Source organism: Pempheris klunzingeri, chromosome 19, assembly GCF_042242105.1.
Source record: "Pempheris klunzingeri isolate RE-2024b chromosome 19, fPemKlu1.hap1, whole genome shotgun sequence".
Classification (NCBI taxonomy): Eukaryota; Metazoa; Chordata; class Actinopteri; order Acropomatiformes; family Pempheridae; genus Pempheris; species Pempheris klunzingeri.
In genome coordinates, this window is record NC_092030.1 from 5,071,835 (window position 1) to 5,091,240 (window position 19,406).

A 19,406-nucleotide genomic window follows, 5' to 3' on the forward strand; every position below is an offset into this window, starting at 1 on the left:
CAAAACAAACTGGTGTCCAGAAGGTAAAGAGACATTGACAGTGAAGACATATCAAGCTACGTCAGTGACTTGTCAGAAAACAGGCCAGAGAAAGAAAAAGACAGACTTGGAGGTTTTATCTGCTCTTAGTATTGTTCAGACTATTGTGAGGAGGGTATAAGGCTGTACTTTCCATCTATAATGCATCGTCCCTTGCTGGTGGCAGAAGCAACATGAGCTCATGGGCTAAGAAGAGAATGCAGCCATTTGTTTTAGCTCTGCAGCCAGCTGAGTCATTTGTAGTCTTTATAAAAGCTGTGTGGAGCCAGTGGTTGCTAATATTTTGGATTGTAAGCCCTCATCACAGGTTGCATGAATGTGTGTGACCTGTTGACACATCAACAAAAGGGTTCCTTTTTCCTTCTAGGTTGTTTTTATCATGATCCTGAAGGGATCCAGTATATTGCGAGGAAAGTTCAAGTTGATTCATGAAGTGCTCGAAGAACAAAACATGTTTGTGTCCAAGTCCCTGCAGCTAGGCTTCTGTACCTCACACACAGAAACCACAGAAAGAAAAGATGGGCTGCTAAATAGGCCAAAATAAGCACCATGTTTTGGAGCAGTGATATACCTATGCATCTTTCCTCTTTTCTGTTAATCATTGCCCATCCCTTAAATTATATCTTGGGACTCCTTGAGCGGCGTTGACCCAGAATTGGCAACCACTATCATGGGAAGGACTAGAACCATCTCAGTCTCCATTTCAATGTGATAAGGCTGCAGAGACGAAGCAGTTGTGTCCACTTCTGTCAGCCGTGCCTTGTGTCCCACTTAACTCGCACGGTTGACAGAGGCTGTAAGTGAGTTAAGAAGACATGAGAAGTCAGGTAGCTTTCTGTTACAGAGGCCCTCTCAGTCTGTCACCTTTCTCTACAGCGTCTGTTCAGCTGACAAATAGAGCACCCTCTGCTGTGTTGCTTCAGGATATGCTCCCCCTTGCCAACAATTAGAGTATCAGTGACTCAGTGTAAATTGCTGAGACCACAGAGCATCCTCCTCTCCTACGCCACCAGCTTTTCTTCGAAAGACATAAATGGCTAAATAGTTTGTTTGTCAGTGACTCAGTTCTAAAAAGGATTCATGTTTTCTTATCTGCGACCTCTATATTTGAGGTTAAAGTCAGGGAATGGGTAAAAGAAAAACAATATGGCAGTTGCAAATGTGATTTAAGGCGTATATTTAGACTAAGCTTGAATTAGATGTTAGCATCTCTTTCTTCATTAAAACGTTTTCAGCATGGGGTTTCCTGCAAATGGTGCCTCCCATACCGGACCCATCTTTCCATAGCAGTCGTGACACCTTTAAAATTCCCTTCGCTTTCACTCTGAACAAACCTGAGCAACATCACGGTGTCGTTCCACCTTTCCTGCTGAACAAACGAGAGCTGGTGTCATTTCTCTGGAAAGGACGGTCTTTAATCACAACTGCATCAAATCAGGTTGCACCTGTCAGAAATATGGAAACATCATTTGTTAAAGCGTTTGAAGGAGCCTCCGTGAATGTTCGTTTTTGTGTTGAGCATTGTCTCCTCTCATCCCGTCATTAATTGTCATCTCAATCATCCATTTATCATATTGTAAATGTACAAGCCAGCTACAGCCAGAACACAAATTGGCAAATTTCCTCTGTGTAATCACACCCAACGGCAGAACAAAAGAGGGAGAAAGGCGAGAGCGAGGGAGGGTAGCGTTGTTTAGAAATAGGAGATGCTTGTATGGAGTACAGAAGTGATAAGTGGAGAACCCTGTATGCGCCTGCCAGTAAGATGGGCCCTAATTTGCTTATTTGTAACTGTCAGTTATGCTTTTGTGTGCCCGACGACCGAGGCCTATTGACAGGCAGGAGCTGGAAACGCTCAGAAACACTTTTCAACTCCTATCTAAACATGACTCAATCTTTTTTGTATATTGGCACTCGGGGAACCTGAATGACTGCAACCCATTGCTTGGATCCCTTAGTGCTTTTTCTTCCCCTCTCATCTCCTCCCCTGCCCTGCCTTCCCTCACTGATTTGCTTCGTACACACTCTTATCTAATCTTGTGAGCATGTTTATTTTGTGCATTTTGCAGATAGTGGAAAACGGTCGCCAGAGCTTGCCATGTGTTCTCACGACCGCTGGCCAAACATGTTTCATATTCCAGTGCAACAGGTTGAGATGAAAGCAGAACTTGAAGAAATACAGACGGGAGTGTCAATGTGGTAGTTAGACTCTAGTCTCTCCCCTCCTCTCCTCTCCTTTACCCTTTTCTTACACTGTCCGGCTTCTCCTTTCTTTTCCTCTCTCCTCCTTGTATGTCTCTCCTCTCCTCTCCTCTCCTCTCCTCTCCTCTCCTCTCCTCTCCTCTCCTCTCCTCTCCTCTCCTCTCCTCTCTGGGGAGGATTAGGACAGAGTCCTTTTCATCCTCCTGTAATCCTACACTGGCAACCCAAACTTCAACAAGAATAAACATACACACACACTCTCACACACACACACACACACACACACACACACACTCACACACACTCTCACACACACACACACTCACACACATTTTACTGTGAGATATCTGTATGTTCACATACAATATGAGCACATAGCTACACAGTTTGCTTCATGTGAACAAAGAGCATTAGAGAGGATGTGGTTAGATTTATCAGGCAATTTTCTTCTGTAAGTGTTGTTGTAAGGGAGAGAGAGACATAAGAAATGAATGAGAGTGGGAGAGGCATAAAACGTCCGATCTACCTCCCATCCTGTGTCTTTCACCCCCTTTGAGGTGGGGCCTTGCTGGGACTCAGCTGAGCTCCCCCCTGCTGAGACCAACAATGGCAGATTGGCAACCCTAATACCACAGCTCGCTTTATCTGCCTAAATTAAAACCCAACTGGCAAAGGGTTATGGGAATTGCTGGCTAAAGGAGAGTTTATATTTGTATTTTTTTTATTTTTTTATTTTTCAGGAATTATGTGTGTGGGAGCATTTTAGGGAAAAAAAAAAAAGAATGAGAGCAAAAGAAGCTTGAGGGGTATCAGTCAGAGGATTAAACACTGAACTAATACAGCTAGATGCTGAGCTGTTGTTAGCCCTTTATTAAGAAGGATGTGTGTTTGTTTTCAAAAGGATGGGGCCCATGTGTGTATGTGTGTGAATGTGCTTACAGGAAGTCCTCGTGAGGCAAGCAGGATGTGCAGGAAGTGTTTGGCTTGGCTGAGCTGCCAGCTAGGTTGCTGCCCTGAGGACTGCTGATGCAGGGGACAAAAGACACAAAGCTCCTCTTTTCTTCTTTTTTTTTTTCTTGCACTTACAAGACATATTACAGCTGAAACACACCTCACAGAACCACGTGCCCGTATACTCAAAAATTAAAATCATGCAAAGTCGGTTGGGACAGAGCTGAAAACTGCTGCGAACAGGTCAACTCATTGAGCCATCCATCAGTTTTATTCCACCGCACGGAAACAGAGGAACCTGGCCACTTATGAAACGTGGGAGTTTGATAGACGAGCCACACTCCCACTTATTACATAACCAGTCTATGTCCCCGATGCAGAGGGGGGGGGTATGTTAGGACAAAGGACTCAGAGGTGAACCAAAGCTGTATATGTCAGCTGTAGGGGTGAACAATTTGAATAAATGAAAAAGTTGAAATGTGCAACAATCAGGTGGGAATGTCTGTTAAACACCTGCAAAATGACGGCGCTTGATCATGTTTGAAAAGAAAGAAATACAATAGTAGATAATCATGAATAAACAACTAAGGGAGAGCAAAAGGCTGTGTTGAAAGATGAGGCGGGAGGGGGGGGGGCGGCAGTTATCAGTGCATATACAACCCTGTCGCCAAATTCTCAGTGACATACCGCAGTACCTTCTATCTTTGCTCGCGCTCCTGCCCGTCCCATATCTCCTGTGTTGACAGCTGATGGGAAGATGGCCCGCTCAGTCAAGGTAAAGAGCAGGGCTATGTCTAGGAGGGAGAAGAGAGGTTTTATACGGTACACATGACCTTATCTTTATCGGCCCCTCTAATTTCAATCTTGCTGTGGATTTCCCCTCAGCTCTGATTGAAGGTCGTATATTTAATTCTCCTGGGCCCACTGCTCCACTCATCAGCCACATGCATTATAGATATAGATCCTCTTTTTCTGAACTGCACTGGTTTTCAACACTCTTAATGTGGATCTGATTTGTTGCATCTCAGTGGACAGTTTTTTTTCTTAAAAAATCAAAAACCACAGAGGTCATGAGGTCATGAGTTACAGCAACAAACCATCAAGATTTAATTCAAACATCCCTCCTTTTTTTTTTCTGTTTTTCTGACCAGACTCATCAGGGCAGGTGACCTCCTCCCCACTGGGCTCACCCACATCCCACCGGGGAATGCACCCGTCTCTGCTCAGCCCAACGTCCATGGGGCCCTCCAGCTCTCTCCACTCACCCATCAGCACGCTGAGTTCGCCCATGAACGGCCTGGCCTCACCCTTCTCTGTCATCAGCTCGCCCATGGGCCCCCACTCCATGAACTCGCCCGGAATGGGCTACGGCCCCAGCGTCAGCCCCCAGGTGAGCCCCGTGACAGACTCAGAAAAAGAGCGCAGATGCACACACGCCGTGCTGAAAGTATCATTACCACAACTGCACATACAGGCATTGTGTCTTCAAGGTTACTTGCTCCCTCAGGAATATTGAATCGGTCTATAGAACATACTGAATAACACTGAGGTAAAGTATGTCACAAAGACGAGAGCAAATGCGTGGACAAACCGTGAACCACGTCGGTGAGATGATTGCAGTTATTATGCTGATATCTATATCACACATAAACAACATGTATCTCAAGAAAAGCAACTGCCAACGTTTAGATTCTTTTGTTTTTATGAGACCACCATGAAACACAAAGTCAGTTTGAGCCAGTTTTCATCTACTGTCCAACAGTTATTTGGCGGGATTGAGAAATGACCTCAAATAAAAGTCTCTTTACGGCACACATGCATTCCTCATTATGGACAGAAGGCATGTAGGTTAGCTTTTAGTAGTTAGTACACGTGAAGCTGTGTGTGTTTATGTATATCTATGCTTACTTTTCCAGTTGGTGGAATCACCACCATCAATATAATAATTAAGAATAATAGAGTCGAAGATGTCTTGATGATTTGTTTGAATTTCAGCTAGAAAGTAAATCTATTCTCTGAATTACCCCAAAAGTCTTAAAATAAGCAAAGAAGAGGTTACAGTGTGTTTACATGCATAGCCACTAATATGACAAATTCAGAAACCAGCTGCTCTATAAACTGACCAGACAAACGGCTGTCTATTATGTCTTACAAACTGTATTCACATTTCTCAGAAGTGCAAATTACAGTCACTTAAACACACACACACACACACACACACACACACACATATCATTTTCCTAAGCCAAGCCTTAGCAGACAGACCCCAGCTTTGACCCCATGCCACAGTTAATCAAGGCCTATTCAACTGGGATTCCACAGCACTTCAGCTCTGTCACTCTTTCCTCTATATCGAAGGCACATTTGTCACTCTCTCCCGCCACATATTGCTTTCTTCTCTATCCCCTCATTCTTCTTTCTGACTGTCCTCTTTCCTCGTTTTTCCCCCTTTCTTTTTTCTTTTTTTTTTTTAATTCCATGTCTCTTTCATGCCATCTCCATTTCCTCTCACATCCTTCCTCTGCGTCTTCGACGTTTTTGTTCCATCAATAAGCCTCAGTTTCTTTGGTATTAAAAAAAAAAACACACACACACACAATTAAGACATCAAAGCCTGCAGTGGCCCAGTTTCCGTCTGGAGCCATATCTGAAATTAAAATTGTTTCCCTCCAAAATGCAGTGGCTGCCCTTTTTTTGTGTTTGTTAATAATTGTGTTAAAGTGCGTCTGCAATGTGATGCTATTTGGAATGGGCTCTCCTCGCTATTGTTGGGCTTATCGGCAAAGTGTCCCACATGTAATGGAGTTAAGAGTGGATTAGGGGCAGTTTCAGAAAGCGGCCAGAATCTTCCATTGCTAGAAAGCTCCCTTCCCCCTCCCCGCCGTGCTCCGTCTGATTCTTCTACACTTTTTAATTCCAACACTTTTATCTGTGCTGCTGTTTCTGTCCCGGAGCGGCGTACTTTGTATGCAGGTTAGATGTTGAGGTAGCAACGCTGTCCGTCTCATTTGAAAAAAAAATCTATAAGAGGAGCTTCAATGGTTATACAGCTCACGTACGTATACACATTTAACATGTAAATACGTATGCATTATGAGTATCATGAAAAGTATCATGTGCTTATCCTTACTGCCTCAAGTATCTGCCATTTTGGCAGCTGTAACAGCAGGTAACAGCTGTTTCTGTTGGTGGCGACAGCTTTAGTACTGTACGTACAGTAATTACAGCATGTACCTAACTTGTGTTATGGCTGGTCTCCAGTCTGTAACGGTGCTGCGTTGTTTTGGATTTGCTGAAACAGCTGGTACCAGTGTGATTGGCTCCAAAACATGACTATTCCCAACACTGCTTTTTTTTGCAGTTTGTACTGTTTACATTATATTCCTTCAGTTGTCAAGTATGGACACACATGTGACAAATGGGTCACTGTTAGTGTTTAACGGCAGCCGGTGAACTTGGAATGAAAATGATACCACTTCAGATATGATATTTGAATATTGTATAACGAAACGACATCTTCCTTTGAGTAAACACGCTTTTTTACAAAACCCTTTTTCTCACTGAGAGGTCGGAGGAGCACCACCCTCTTCTTTAAGGCTCTCCACCCGTTTCGAGATGCTAGTGTGTGGTCAACACATGTAAATGTAAAGCAGTATCCCCTCACTCTTTGGGGTCAGATTGAGGGCATATGAAACAATTAAAAAATTGATTCTACATTTATGTAAATTGATTCTACATTTATGTTGAACCACAATAGTTTTTGTTCTGTAACATCTGAATTGTGTCTGCAGCAGACAGCAAGTATTGCAAACTGTCAAATAATTAAAGTTGCCATTACAGAATTTTAATATATTTCATATCTTGCTTACTTTGTTTATTTTTTTTCTCTTCAAATATTGTTTGATTTTAATTCAAATTTCTGAAATCTTAGACATTTGGCTTTTGTTGCTTGTGTTGAAGCAAGTAAACATTAAAACTGACGCAATAGTGTAGTTTGGCTGACTTTATTTTTATCACAGACACTCTACCTTTAATATCCCTATTTAGTATTTTACAAATAAGCAGTATAAAACATTTAATGAATGGTGTATAATCGCTATAATGTGGCTGTATGCAGATATAAGCACATCTTAAGTGTTTATTAACAACAATTATTGATTCTCCTATGAGGACATATTTTATGTGTCACAACTGTGTTTCACTGTATTATGATTCCTATGTTTATAGAGGATCCTCCACTTGTGTGTCCACAGGAGGTGTAGTTATTGACAAATGCATTAATAAACACTTTAACTGCATCGTCGTACATATATATATTGATTATAGTGTGCTGTGAACCACTTATTACAGTTTATAAATGCTAAATAGGGGGACCTGAAATGACCTAGCAAAGGTAAATTGTCAAAAAACTTGTTTCTATTAACAAAGTAAGACATAGTAAAAAGTATTGGTTATCCTACCAGAACCATAGTATCATATGGGTGTCAGTGATGAAACTTTTCAAATGGTACCCAGCTGTAAATCTGACAGGGAGGATTTGGGCCGTTAACTGTGAACCTTTGCATAACTGAGATGGTAGAGGCTGACTGTTGCTCAGTGAGGGTGGAGAACGGCAGTTTGATGTGAGAGCGCGGCTTAGGGGTTAAAGATGGTGGCAGGGCCCTGTGGTTATGAGGCGCGGCACTTCTGATGAGACGAGATTTGAGTCAGATGGCGTATGCCACTTGCTCTTAACACTCGGCTGACTTGCCGTTCTCATGAGCAGCTGACTGGAACGAGGTCACAGCTCAGCCTCTTCCCTACTTAACCACCCAAGGCCAGTACAAGACCCACACCTATACTAACCACACACACCCCTAAACGCATAGGCATGGACACACACTCACTGTAATCTCACATACCTGTGACTACACAGATTTTGCATTTGTTAAGATGAATTCTTAAAGATGTTACTTGGACATACATGTATGTAGATAATAGAAAAATGTGGTTGAAAACCTGGTTTGAAAAATACCACTTGCAATGCTAACAGTGTAGTTTTACTTTCTTTTTAATGGGAAACAAAACATTTAGATGGAAAGATGAAAACCAGGTGGAAATCTTATTAACCCATTGTGGCCCTTTTTAGAACCTGGGTAATTTGCAATGAAAATTGGTAAAAACCAAAAACAGCGAGCCTTAACTTCCCTACATCAAAGACGTAAATGACAACATGATGACAGCACAAGACTAGATGAACAAAACTCCCATTCTCACTGGAATCTTACATCCTCCAAAAGCCAAACCACATGTAAAGAGTGAGACAGTCCTTTATCATCAGCCAATTCTTACATCTCAAACAACAGTGCTTCCCCTTGAGCTCTGTCCCAAACATCCAGACAAACTCACATATTGTGGTTGTCCTTTTGTTTTTTTTGGTTCGTCACATCTGCTCAATGCATCTTGGTTATCTGCTGCGTATATTGTTGAAGATCAGAAAAGCATCTGCATTGTTGTGAGGAGGGCCGCACACACTTCTAATAAACATAATTTGACTTCGCCTGCAACATGAAATGCATGCTTTGTCTTTCGTTAAGTGGTTCTGTTGTTATAAAAGGTTGTCGTCTCTTGTATTCTGGAGCTGTATGAGGGGAGAGATGGCAAAACTTTTCCCAGGGTCTCTGGTCAGGGGCGATGCCAGACCACAGCTATGCCCAATAGGATCCGACCCATCAGTGGTCATGTCTGTGGGCTTGAACTCACTGACAATTCAGACCCAATCGCAGACACCACAACTCTCCAAGCAGCTGGAAGGGATTATACGCAGGGTTGGAACACATTTTACACTTCCAGTGACAATGGCGAGAGTTGTCTGGCTGTTCAGCAGAAAAAAGATGTTCTTTATCATCAGACCACTGCAGACTCCCATTCTCCATTTTTTTTGCGGCTCGGTCTGTACCCTTCTAGCTTCCATGCTCTCCCACTGGAACCTTCTTGAGAATCCTAAACCAACAACAGGCCTCCAGTGTCTCTCAATATGCCTTAAAAATACATATAAAGCTTGAGTGTTTCTGGAGACGCAAAAAACACTAATGTGAAAAAGGTGTAAATGTTTTACAAGAAATGGAACACGCACTTAATAAGTTATAAATGAGCGGCGGCGGTGATGTCAGACACCAGTTTTAGGTACGTTGTGTTTAGGTGAGGGTCGCTAGGAGACTGAAGCACAACACACGAGGGAGGGAGGGAGAGAAAGTGGACCTCAAGCCCTTCCTGTGTGGGAGTAATAAAGGTCCATTCCGCTGCTCTGGTCTTTGATGGACCTTGCTGTAGTCACTCTGCATGACATCATGGTTGCATGGCTCTAATGGCCGCACAAAGGGGCAGTGTGTAGGGTCCCAGGAGAACAGTTAAGGCTCTCTAACGTCAATCAACCCTCAAATGGATGAGGGGAAAGATTTTTTTTTTTTTTTTTTTTTTTTTGCTAAAGCTGTCTCCAGGTAGCAATTAGAGGCAGTTTTAGAGACCACTTTTTTCCCAGCAGTGGTAGTTCAAGGAAGTGTAACTAATGTGTAGAATTAATTTAGTTGTGCTTCACTAGAAGTTTAGTACACAGTTCTTTAGTTCTTTGTTTCTAGTAGAGAAAACCTTGCAATGCTGAATTGAAATGCTTATTTCAAATTTGTTCTGTTACATGAGTAAACTTACTCATATTTTAGTAAGAAGTTTCCCATTTGCCATGTTAATTTGCTGTTGCTGCTGTTAATGCAAATTTCCTGCATGTTTTTCTCTCCACCCCCGCCTGCTTGTGCACGTCTAGCTCAAGGAAAACTACAGTCTGAAGGCTATGCTACATGCGTTGATTTGACTAGGAAAAGAACATTGCTACAGACAGTGTGTCAACCCTGGTGGCTTTTTGACAAGGGTGTTGACAGAGAAGTTGTTTTTGTGTTGAACAGTCTGTTTCCAATTGACTGTTGAATTATTGCATTTTGACTATATGACCTTAGGGTGGTACATTCCCAAAAATATGGCAGTTATATCACATTTCATATCGTGGAGCTTTTAAAGAAGAATTTGAAATTGTTAATGACAGTCGTCAACACATAAAACCAACGATCTGTTTATCTTTATGAATCAGGAGTGGATAGTCAAACAGTGATATAGCCACCAGCGATGGCTAGAAAAGTTTAAAATTAAAAATGAAATTAATTTTTTTTTTTTTTAGAGGTTGAAAGCACAGACAAGGTTGAATCATTGAATAAGAACATAACAAACTGGTAGCAACAGAGTGGTGTGTTGATGGAAGTAATGGAGTGGAAATGCAAATTGTGAAGAACACATATTTATTTGGGACTGTCGTTATTTGTTCTGTTCATTTGAGAATGGACATTATATAGTGTGACGTCTCTGGGGTGTGTGTGTGTGTTCTGACATGTGTGGGGCCACACAGGAGATCAGCCGTTGGGGGGTGGCATCAATAAGGGGTAGAAAAAGTAACGTTAGGTTTAAGTTTCAGAGAGCAGCCTGCTAATGCATGATCTAGACGCTGCGGTTTAAATGCCCTAGGGCGCATATTTATTTTAAAGCTTCAAATAATCCCTTTAGGGCTTTAATTGCATCTGGTGGTGTGATCTTACAGCAATCCAACACTGTTTGTGGACAGACATGTACACTGCGGCATGCCTGTGAAGTATAATGGCACTTACTGTATGACTAATTCTTTTTTCACCACTGACACACCTGTAAAACTTATAGCTGTGCACAGAAAGTTATGGACATAATTCTTTCTCAACACAATGCATGTCATGCTGTAGCAAACCAGCATAAAGATGGAATAAAAGAGGCAAACATAGGTCAGAGTTTCGAAATACTACTTCATGTACCAGATGGTTGGGTTTTGCCACGTCATCTTTATTTAACATAAAGTGCTTTCATGTTCTGCTGAAAAATAAAACTGTGTTTGACTGAGGTCTGCAGTCTTAGCTGAAACCATCTCAGAAATCTGTAAAGAAGAAACTTTTCCATATTCATGAAATGTGTGCACACCAGTCCTAAAGAGCAAAATATGAACGCACAAATGAAAAAGCTGTACAAATGTGGCTTGTTTAGTCAGAGTACCATTTATATTAAAAAAAAAACATTGCTGAAAGATAAATGTATATGTATATAAAAATATACTGACAACACCAGACTGACCTTTTTCATACAAGTAACATAAAAATAGACTAATAAGATCAAGTAAAAGGTAAAAGCTGATCATCAAACCAGAAGTGGTGTTAGTCAGCCCCCACTTCTTGTTGGAGTAACACACTCTATATCACTGATGGGAACATTTGTCAGCAAACTAGGTTACTTGTTAGTGGCCAGGAAAAATAGCAGTGAACGATTGCCTGCTTGACATGCCAATGAACAAGTAAAAACACAACTCTATTAAAAACAGGACGACTTGCTAATGGATTTATCAGTCTGTTATCTGCTGGATGGTGGACAATGGAAATACTACTGAATGGCTTGCAGGATGTAATCAATCTAAATGCTGTTAAATTCAGTGGTGGCTTGACACTGAAATACGATTTGAATAAATGCTGGATTGTGTGCTAGTTTCACAAAAGAAGTACCAGGCGGTGCATGTTCATGTAGAGTACTGTAGGATGCTCAGAAGATCACGATAAATGACTTGATCATAATGGACACACCAGAGAATTAGTCACTGCGTAGCTCTCGTTTTGACATTCAAAATACTTTGTGATATGTTTTACAATGAACAGATTTTCCGGTGACTAGCTGGAGGACAAACCAGTGGACAATGGAAACACCAGTGGGGTACTCACTGTTTGATTAACAGTTGGAAAATGGAAATACTAATTACTTATTTGACAAATGAAATAGTGGACAGTTATAATTACTGGTGGAGGACTTAGTAATACAGTTCAAACACTTAGTGACAGAGAGATGAGATACATGAGCATGATCACATCCATATACAGGCTTATTATGCAGTTTGTAGACCGTTTTGGAATTGCGAAACTGGTTTCCACACATGGCAACGGTCAGTAAAATGAATCTATAAATTTTCATAGCAATTTTAACTACTCAGCAAGCCAGATGGATCCAACTTAGAGAAAAAACCCAAGCAAAAGCAACCCTGAAACATGCGTTTTAGTAGTGGAAACAGCAAAGGAGAAGGAGAGAGGGTTGTTAGAATCCAAACACCCTACTGAGTGGTGTGACAGGAGTATGATCCCAGGGTTGTAAGAGCTGATATGTTGCTGATATGTTGGGGTCCACAGACCTCGTCATCATCCACACACACACACACACACACAATGCCAAAGGACTTAGTTATACATACATGTGAAATCTAGAAACACACTCCTGCAGGCACACACACCTGAAGCAGAAATGAAGATATACACATGTGCGCCAAAGATCCACCCCTATGTGCGCACACACAATCCCACACACGCACTGATACTGCCATGCTGAGGTGAAACAACAGTTGAACGTCACTCTGCGTATTCCCACCTCACTGCTGTAAGGCGTGCTGCCTTTCATGCCATTGATAGTTTTAATATCCTTTCTTTCTGTAACAAAAGTTTCTGTCAAAACACATGAACACCCAACCCCCCCCACAACCACACACACACACACACACACACACGAGCGCCAGCAGTGCTTGCGATGATTCATTTCATCTATTGTGGCACAGCATGTGGTGAGTTTTGGAAACCTCCAAGCTGTCTAGAATAATGTCTCCTTCTACTAAATTCTATCCACTGGGAGAGAGCAGAGAAAGTAGTTTATTAGAGCTGAGCGACAATAATCACGGAGCTATTTTACTGGCAGACTTTGGTAGGATTTATATGTTGTCACTGAAGGCTTTATTAATGGTTATCAAATAATTTATGTAGTCACTTACTGATCATTAATAATCCACTAATGCATAAATTTGGATTGCCAGGTTGTGAGCCCATATCTAAGTAAAGGATCCCTTTCATTCCATTATATCCTCTGCCAACGATCTTGAATTAATCCAAAAGGCTGCACAGCATTAAGACCAAACACAGTTTCATGGATTGCCCACATTAATAACATTTAAAAAAAACATAAAATCATAAATAAAATGTTGTTAGTAAGGCTGACATTAAGGACAACAGTCATTACAGATTGGCTTAAGAAGTGGTCCAGTTAAAGTAATGCGAGGATTGGTCAATTTAAGTCACTGAGTCTGTGCTGAAAAGGCAGCAGAATCTACTGAAACCTTTTTATTAAATATTACTGTGAAAAAAATAGTTGTTTTAGACAGTAAGAATACCTGTAGTGTTTTTTAGCAGTGTCAGGGAACTGTTTTTCCATGAGGGGCTTCCCATTTTGTTTATTTTCTGCAAACGCATCTCCACGGGGCCCTCTAAAGTCACATGTTGACACATGTTATTGTGACTAAAATCCATCCTTCCTTCCCGTTTCCTCAGTTTGACTTTAAACTTACAGTGACATGACGGACCTGCGGACGACCCCTAAGTTCATCCGCAAATAACTGAGCTGCAGTCTGAGCTACTCTGAACTGCTACTGCTGTCTATTGTGTGCGTGCCACCACCCACATGCCTGTTGATTTGTGCTTGTTTGTGAACTATGTGCTTTCAAACAGGTGTCTTTCAAAGTCAGTAACAGTGCCGTAATTGATCCCAAAGGGTGTCTCACCGTGAATATACCCTTAGGGCAACAGAAGAGCAGACCCATTAACACACACACCCCTGCGTGAAACCTGATCCTCTCATCTCTGCCGATACGTGTCCAGATAACACTCACACACTCCCACCGCAGGGATGAGAAGAAAGTTCTTGCTCATTCCTCCCATACTTTGCTGGTCCGCTGGGATAAGTTTGCTTTTAGAAGGAAGTGATTGTCGCGAGGTGTCAAGAGGTGAAAGGTGACACGGGGTTATCATTAGGTTACATCGTGACCTGCCCTGTCCTCGTCTCTCAGGAGGCAGCTGGTCGGATGTTGTCTGCTGTCCGCTCGCACCTCCTTGCTCTTCATTCTATTTTTTTGAGCTCATTTTTAGTTTCTTACCTTAAAACGAAAATGAATTTAAGCCACAGAATCTAATTGTGGTCTAGGGGCTGATACAGTTGTGTGGAATGAGATCTGCGAAGTAGAGTGTTCTATTCCTGGCTGTGAAGTAACACTGCAATAATGGGAAGCCTTATGAAAGAATTCTGTAAGGGCGTATTGAAAGAATACTGTGAAGATAACTTTCGCCGTGTTAGAAAAGGTGCCCTTGAACTGGAAAGCAACTGAAGTTCCGCATGAGGGTTGTGCAGTGAGGAGTGCGGCGCGAGGATTTGATGTCTTCTTTTGAAGTGTCTTTATGAGCAAAGTCTGTGCTCTGACTCGCTGAATCGAGCTAAGCCCGTCTTAAGCAGAGGCCTCCACTGTCTCCTCTGTTCACTCGAGGGACGACTCCTCTCCTTTTATTTCACCACCGTGTGTGTTGTCATAGCATACTAATAGTTTACGGGAACCTGCTCTGCTGCCAAGATGAGTCTTTCTATTAAAAATGAATTAGGATTGAGAAACGCACCAGCCAAGCCAAGTTTTGATGAGATTCTATCTAGTATTTCTTGTGTATTGTTACAAAAAGACACTTGAACCGATTGCTGATTGTTGCTATATCCTTTTGTACTTTTGTCCATTAATATGAGAGCAATATTTTATTAACCATTTGCCGCTTCCAGCTTATTAAATGTCTCTTTCTGCTGTTTTATGTTGTTGTTGTTGTTAATTGAATATCTTTGAATTGTGTGGCTTTTTTTTTTGCCTTTTCTGGATGAAAAGATCAATGGAAAAATAATGGATACATTTATAAGGATAATAATCATTAGCTGCAGCCTCAGCTTACAGAAAACAAGGTTTATTGAACTGTGTTTCTGTGATCCAAAGACACTCACGGCCTGATCTACGAATAATGCGTCATCTCTTAGGCCTCTTAATATGTCTCTCCAGGCCTAACACCCCTTTGAGGACATATTAATTCATTCCCTTTTACATGTTTGGATATTGCAGCATTATGCTGAAGCCAGTGGATGGCACAGGGCATATAATCACATCTATCAATTCTGTGCAGAATCTGACACCCACAAGCAGACAAAGACCCCCACTGTACTGGATGTACCAGTCGAATGTCCTCCACAACATGTTATGTAACATCAGCAGCACATGAAATAGTGTTATTCAGCTGGAGCGGTTCAGGCTCTCATGTTGTACATTGCACTGCAGGGAATCTTACGGCCCACATTTCCAGTCCTTGATCTTAAATATCCCTCGTTTGTTTCTGTCCCTCAGTTTGGAAAACTTTGGAGCGTTCTACTCCAAAAAAACAATAAAACAGACACGGTATGTGAGGAAAGGATCGTCAAGGGGTTTCCCAAGACGATATGGCTAAACACACAGCTGGCATACCTCCCCGTGGAGGGTCACATGTATATGTTGTAGGGGAGGGCGCATGTATTCTATTTCCAGAACCGGTCCTGAGCCACTTTAATCCCCCGCCTTGCCTCCATTGCCAGGGGCAGAAGAGAAAGAAAGGCCCCCCAGCTTGCCCACCCCACCGTGGGGAGCAATGTTGCTGAGATTGAGTTGCAAGTTTACTGAAAATAGATTGTGAGTGGAAGAGTCTTTTCTGTCAGGCAGAGGGTTTGATACAGACATATCAGCAAAGGAGACAGCCCTGGTAGCGCTGCACTGCAGGGGAAAAGACTAGACTCAGGTGTTTAATTGAGGTAAGACCTCATGTTGTGTGTGTGTGTGTGTGTGTGTGTGTGTGTGGCTGAATGTGCTGAGATGATGGTGTGTGCATGTGCTGCTGAAGCTGGTTCCAGACAAATGGTGCAGCTGTGTTTGTGCTTTTGTATCACAGTGATGCTCTCAAAAACCCGTCTCATCCCCTGCAAAAAAGGCAGTATTTTACCAACATAAAGTTGATAATAATGACAGGAATTAATGGGTGCGTCTACTCTTTTATCAGTTATCATTTTAATAGTGCAATTTATATTATATATTATATAAGGATTACAATACTTGTTTGAATTCTGTGTCACTATGTGTAAACTATGGCCACGATGATGGTATTCTGCAAAAGATTTCCAATTTTCTCTCGGTTTTAAAACTGAAATAATGTATAAGACGTGACACGGAAAGCTCTGCAGGACGATAGCCTTGAAAATAGCTTCGTGTGTGTTGCATTCAGTGTGTATTTGTGTAAACGTGGGTGTGAAGTGCAGGCCGGGAATGTGTGTCTGGGTGTGAATTGAACATTTTCATGTGGCAAAGGGGCTCTAACCTTTTCACCCCCACGAGTGGATTCATCATTCAAATGCAGCCAAACATTTAAACCCACATAAGCTTTATATTTGAAATTCTAGTCAGGTTCCCAAGTCAAGTTCCCATGACACCACATATGTCATGCTGAATTATGTGAAGGAGACATTTTGAATTTTCTGTTTGATGTGATGGCAAAGCACCGTGGTTTGGAAGATTTCGCTCAATGAGAGCGCTGTATACTGTAGCTTCAGGCGAAAATGTATATGGCATTGCTGACATTTTTCTAACTTTGAAGCTATTTAAGAGGAATCATGTATGAGAGTGTGTGGTCAAAGAAGATGCCAGTAGCCACGGCAGCGAGGTGTGTACTTGTCTGTGTGTGCCTGACTGTGTGTGCACTATATGTCAAGTGCACATTCATTTTGCATAACTGTTTCCATGTATGTGCAAGCTTCAATTTTGATGAACTTGTGAATACTGTGTACTTGTGTGTCAAAGCAGCTGCTTCCTCGTAATAGACCTTAAAGGCTGATAGTTCCTCATACATCTTAACATGCTGCGGCGATGGCAACGGTTTTGAAGACTTTCCTCGAGCGATGCATTGGTTTGTTTGTGCAGACATTAATGACACGAAGAGCTGATGCTGTGTGCTGACCACGCAAATTTACAAGTTGAGGAAAGCATCTAAAGAGAGATGCTATTGAGTTGCATTATGGGAAGTGTAGAGCAGAGTGTGACCTAGTGTTGTTGGGAGCTTGACCCACACAGGGAAATACTGAAGGTGGGGGTATCTCAGCCTCTGCTGAATGTTTTTACTATTGATTATTGAATATAGAAAGTCAGAAAATAGTGAAATATACCCATCATAATTCAGCTTGATAGAAAATTTAAGCAATAATTAGTTTGTGGATCAGTTAATCAACCAGTTTTTTCAGCTATACTCCCTGTCACATGCACAACTAACATGAATGTATACCAAATCCAACTCTTGTTTGGTCTCTTTAAACACATTAAAGCAGTATTCTCTGCTGCTTTCATGTGTTTTTTTTTTTTTAATAGTTTTAATATAATCTTTAGTCTTAACTTGACTTGATAGAAAAATGATCTGTACAATATTCAATTCTTAAAAAAAAAAAAAACCATAGTTGCAGATGTAGAGTTTTGGAGCCACACGCCAACATTCATATGTGCGGGAGTATGTTAAGTTTACACACTGCATGTTTGAGAAAGGCCAACATCTGCTGTGGTGTATACATCCTCTATGTTCTTCCAGTGCCTAGCTAATGTACTCTGTCAGATCACTGTAAACACAGCCAATGACGACAAACTCTCATAAATGTCTCGTCTTTATAAAAACAAAACGGTCCTTCTGTTTTGCCGATTGCTGCAGACAGGGACAGGGTTTTTTCTGCTACATTGAGCTAAATTTAGAGCCTAGAGGTGCTTCAGACATGTCTCTCATGTGGTAACTTAATGAAAACATGTCTGGCTGTACGAGCCCATGTGGCTGCTCTGCAAACCCTGATCCGTCTCTCACCCCTCAGTTGTGGGTGTGTTTGTCGGAGATCCACTTGTCTGAATATGTTCCATATATTTCCTCCTTTTCTTTCCCCTCTCTAACGTTGTTTTAGCATCAGCCCAGACCGGTGGTTTTACTTTTTACCCATTTTTTCATTAAATAGTGCTCATGCTTTGCTAGCTTCCGTTCCATCCCGTGCGTATACCTTTTTAGGATATTTTATATCCTGCCTCCTAATATCTCCTCTGGAAACAGCGTGGTGCCAGTTATGATAATTAGTCTCCCCTTGTGCTCCACTTTTAGCAAGAGGAGAAGAAGGGTCACTTTGAGATTAATTTTTTCAAAGCTCTCTTACAGAGAGGGAGGGAGGCAGCGATCGCAGTAAGACTCAAGGCTGCAGTTGCACTGCTGCTAAAACAAATGCTGTCTCTTTATTCCTCTGTACTGTTAAATTTTGCAGTGGAGTTATGCTAGTGCTGAACATTCGGGCAGCCAGCGGGGCTTGTTGAGAGCATGAATAAAAGAGTTCCTGGGGTGGAGTGGTGCAGGATCCTGCTGCGCCAGATTTAGATCTGAAACAGGAGGGAGGAGAGAGACAGAGGGAGCAATGAACAAGCTGCTGCTAAGGGCTGCTGACCATCTGTATTGAGTATCAGAAGTCATAACATCCCTTTCACTTTCTGCATTTAGCAAATTGTTCAGGACAATCTACTATGACATAACTCCCGTCAGGTTTATCTTCCCTGTTAGCATGTGTAACCAAGCCTTTTTCTCTCTTTAACAGAGCTGGACCTTGCTCAGTCGTTAATGTCATCGGCTAACTATGCCACACCAGCTAAGCTATGTGGCCGGCTTGTGTAACGGGGAGGTATGATGTTGCCAGGTTTTGAGTGCAGGAGGGCTGCTTTGTGACCTGTCAGTGTGTGTGTTTGTGTGTGTTGATGTTCCAGCTGAACTCTCCAATGAACTCAGTCAGCAGCACGGAGGACATTAAGCCACCGCTGGGCCTCAACGGCGTGATGAAGGTGCCCGCCCAGCCCTCAGGCACGGTCCTGTCACTCACCAAACACATCTGCGCCATCTGTGGCGACCGCTCCTCAGGTGAGTAACATCAGACTGTGATCAGCACCCACGTATGTACGCTCTGCACAGGAAGCATTGCTATCGCTGTGCAAAATACTAAAGTCAGAATCCTTTATTTCAATATTTTAAATAAAATGACATGACGTTATTCTAGGTCTTTTTTTTTTTTAAGTTGTGTGAAGTTGCCTTTAGTTCATTTTCTACACGTTTGGCCTTTTACACACTTTACTTTTAACACATCTTGTGATTGTTTGTGTCTCATCTGTGTAAAATGACCCATAATGCTAAATTTGGTTTGACAGACTC

At 41.9% G+C, this 19,406-nt stretch overlaps 1 protein-coding gene across 1 annotated transcript in view; it reads left to right on the forward strand.

Annotated features, from left to right (window-relative positions):
• The window catches only part of rxraa (retinoid X receptor, alpha a), a 92,443-nt gene that overhangs the window by 54,485 nt on the left and 18,552 nt on the right, over positions 1-19,406 (forward strand). The window contains exons 3-4 of the mRNA XM_070850073.1: positions 4,344-4,582; positions 18,968-19,118. Of these exons, the coding sequence (XP_070706174.1) occupies positions 4,344-4,582; positions 18,968-19,118 (390 nt within the window). The remainder of the gene's footprint in view (positions 1-4,343; positions 4,583-18,967; positions 19,119-19,406) is intronic.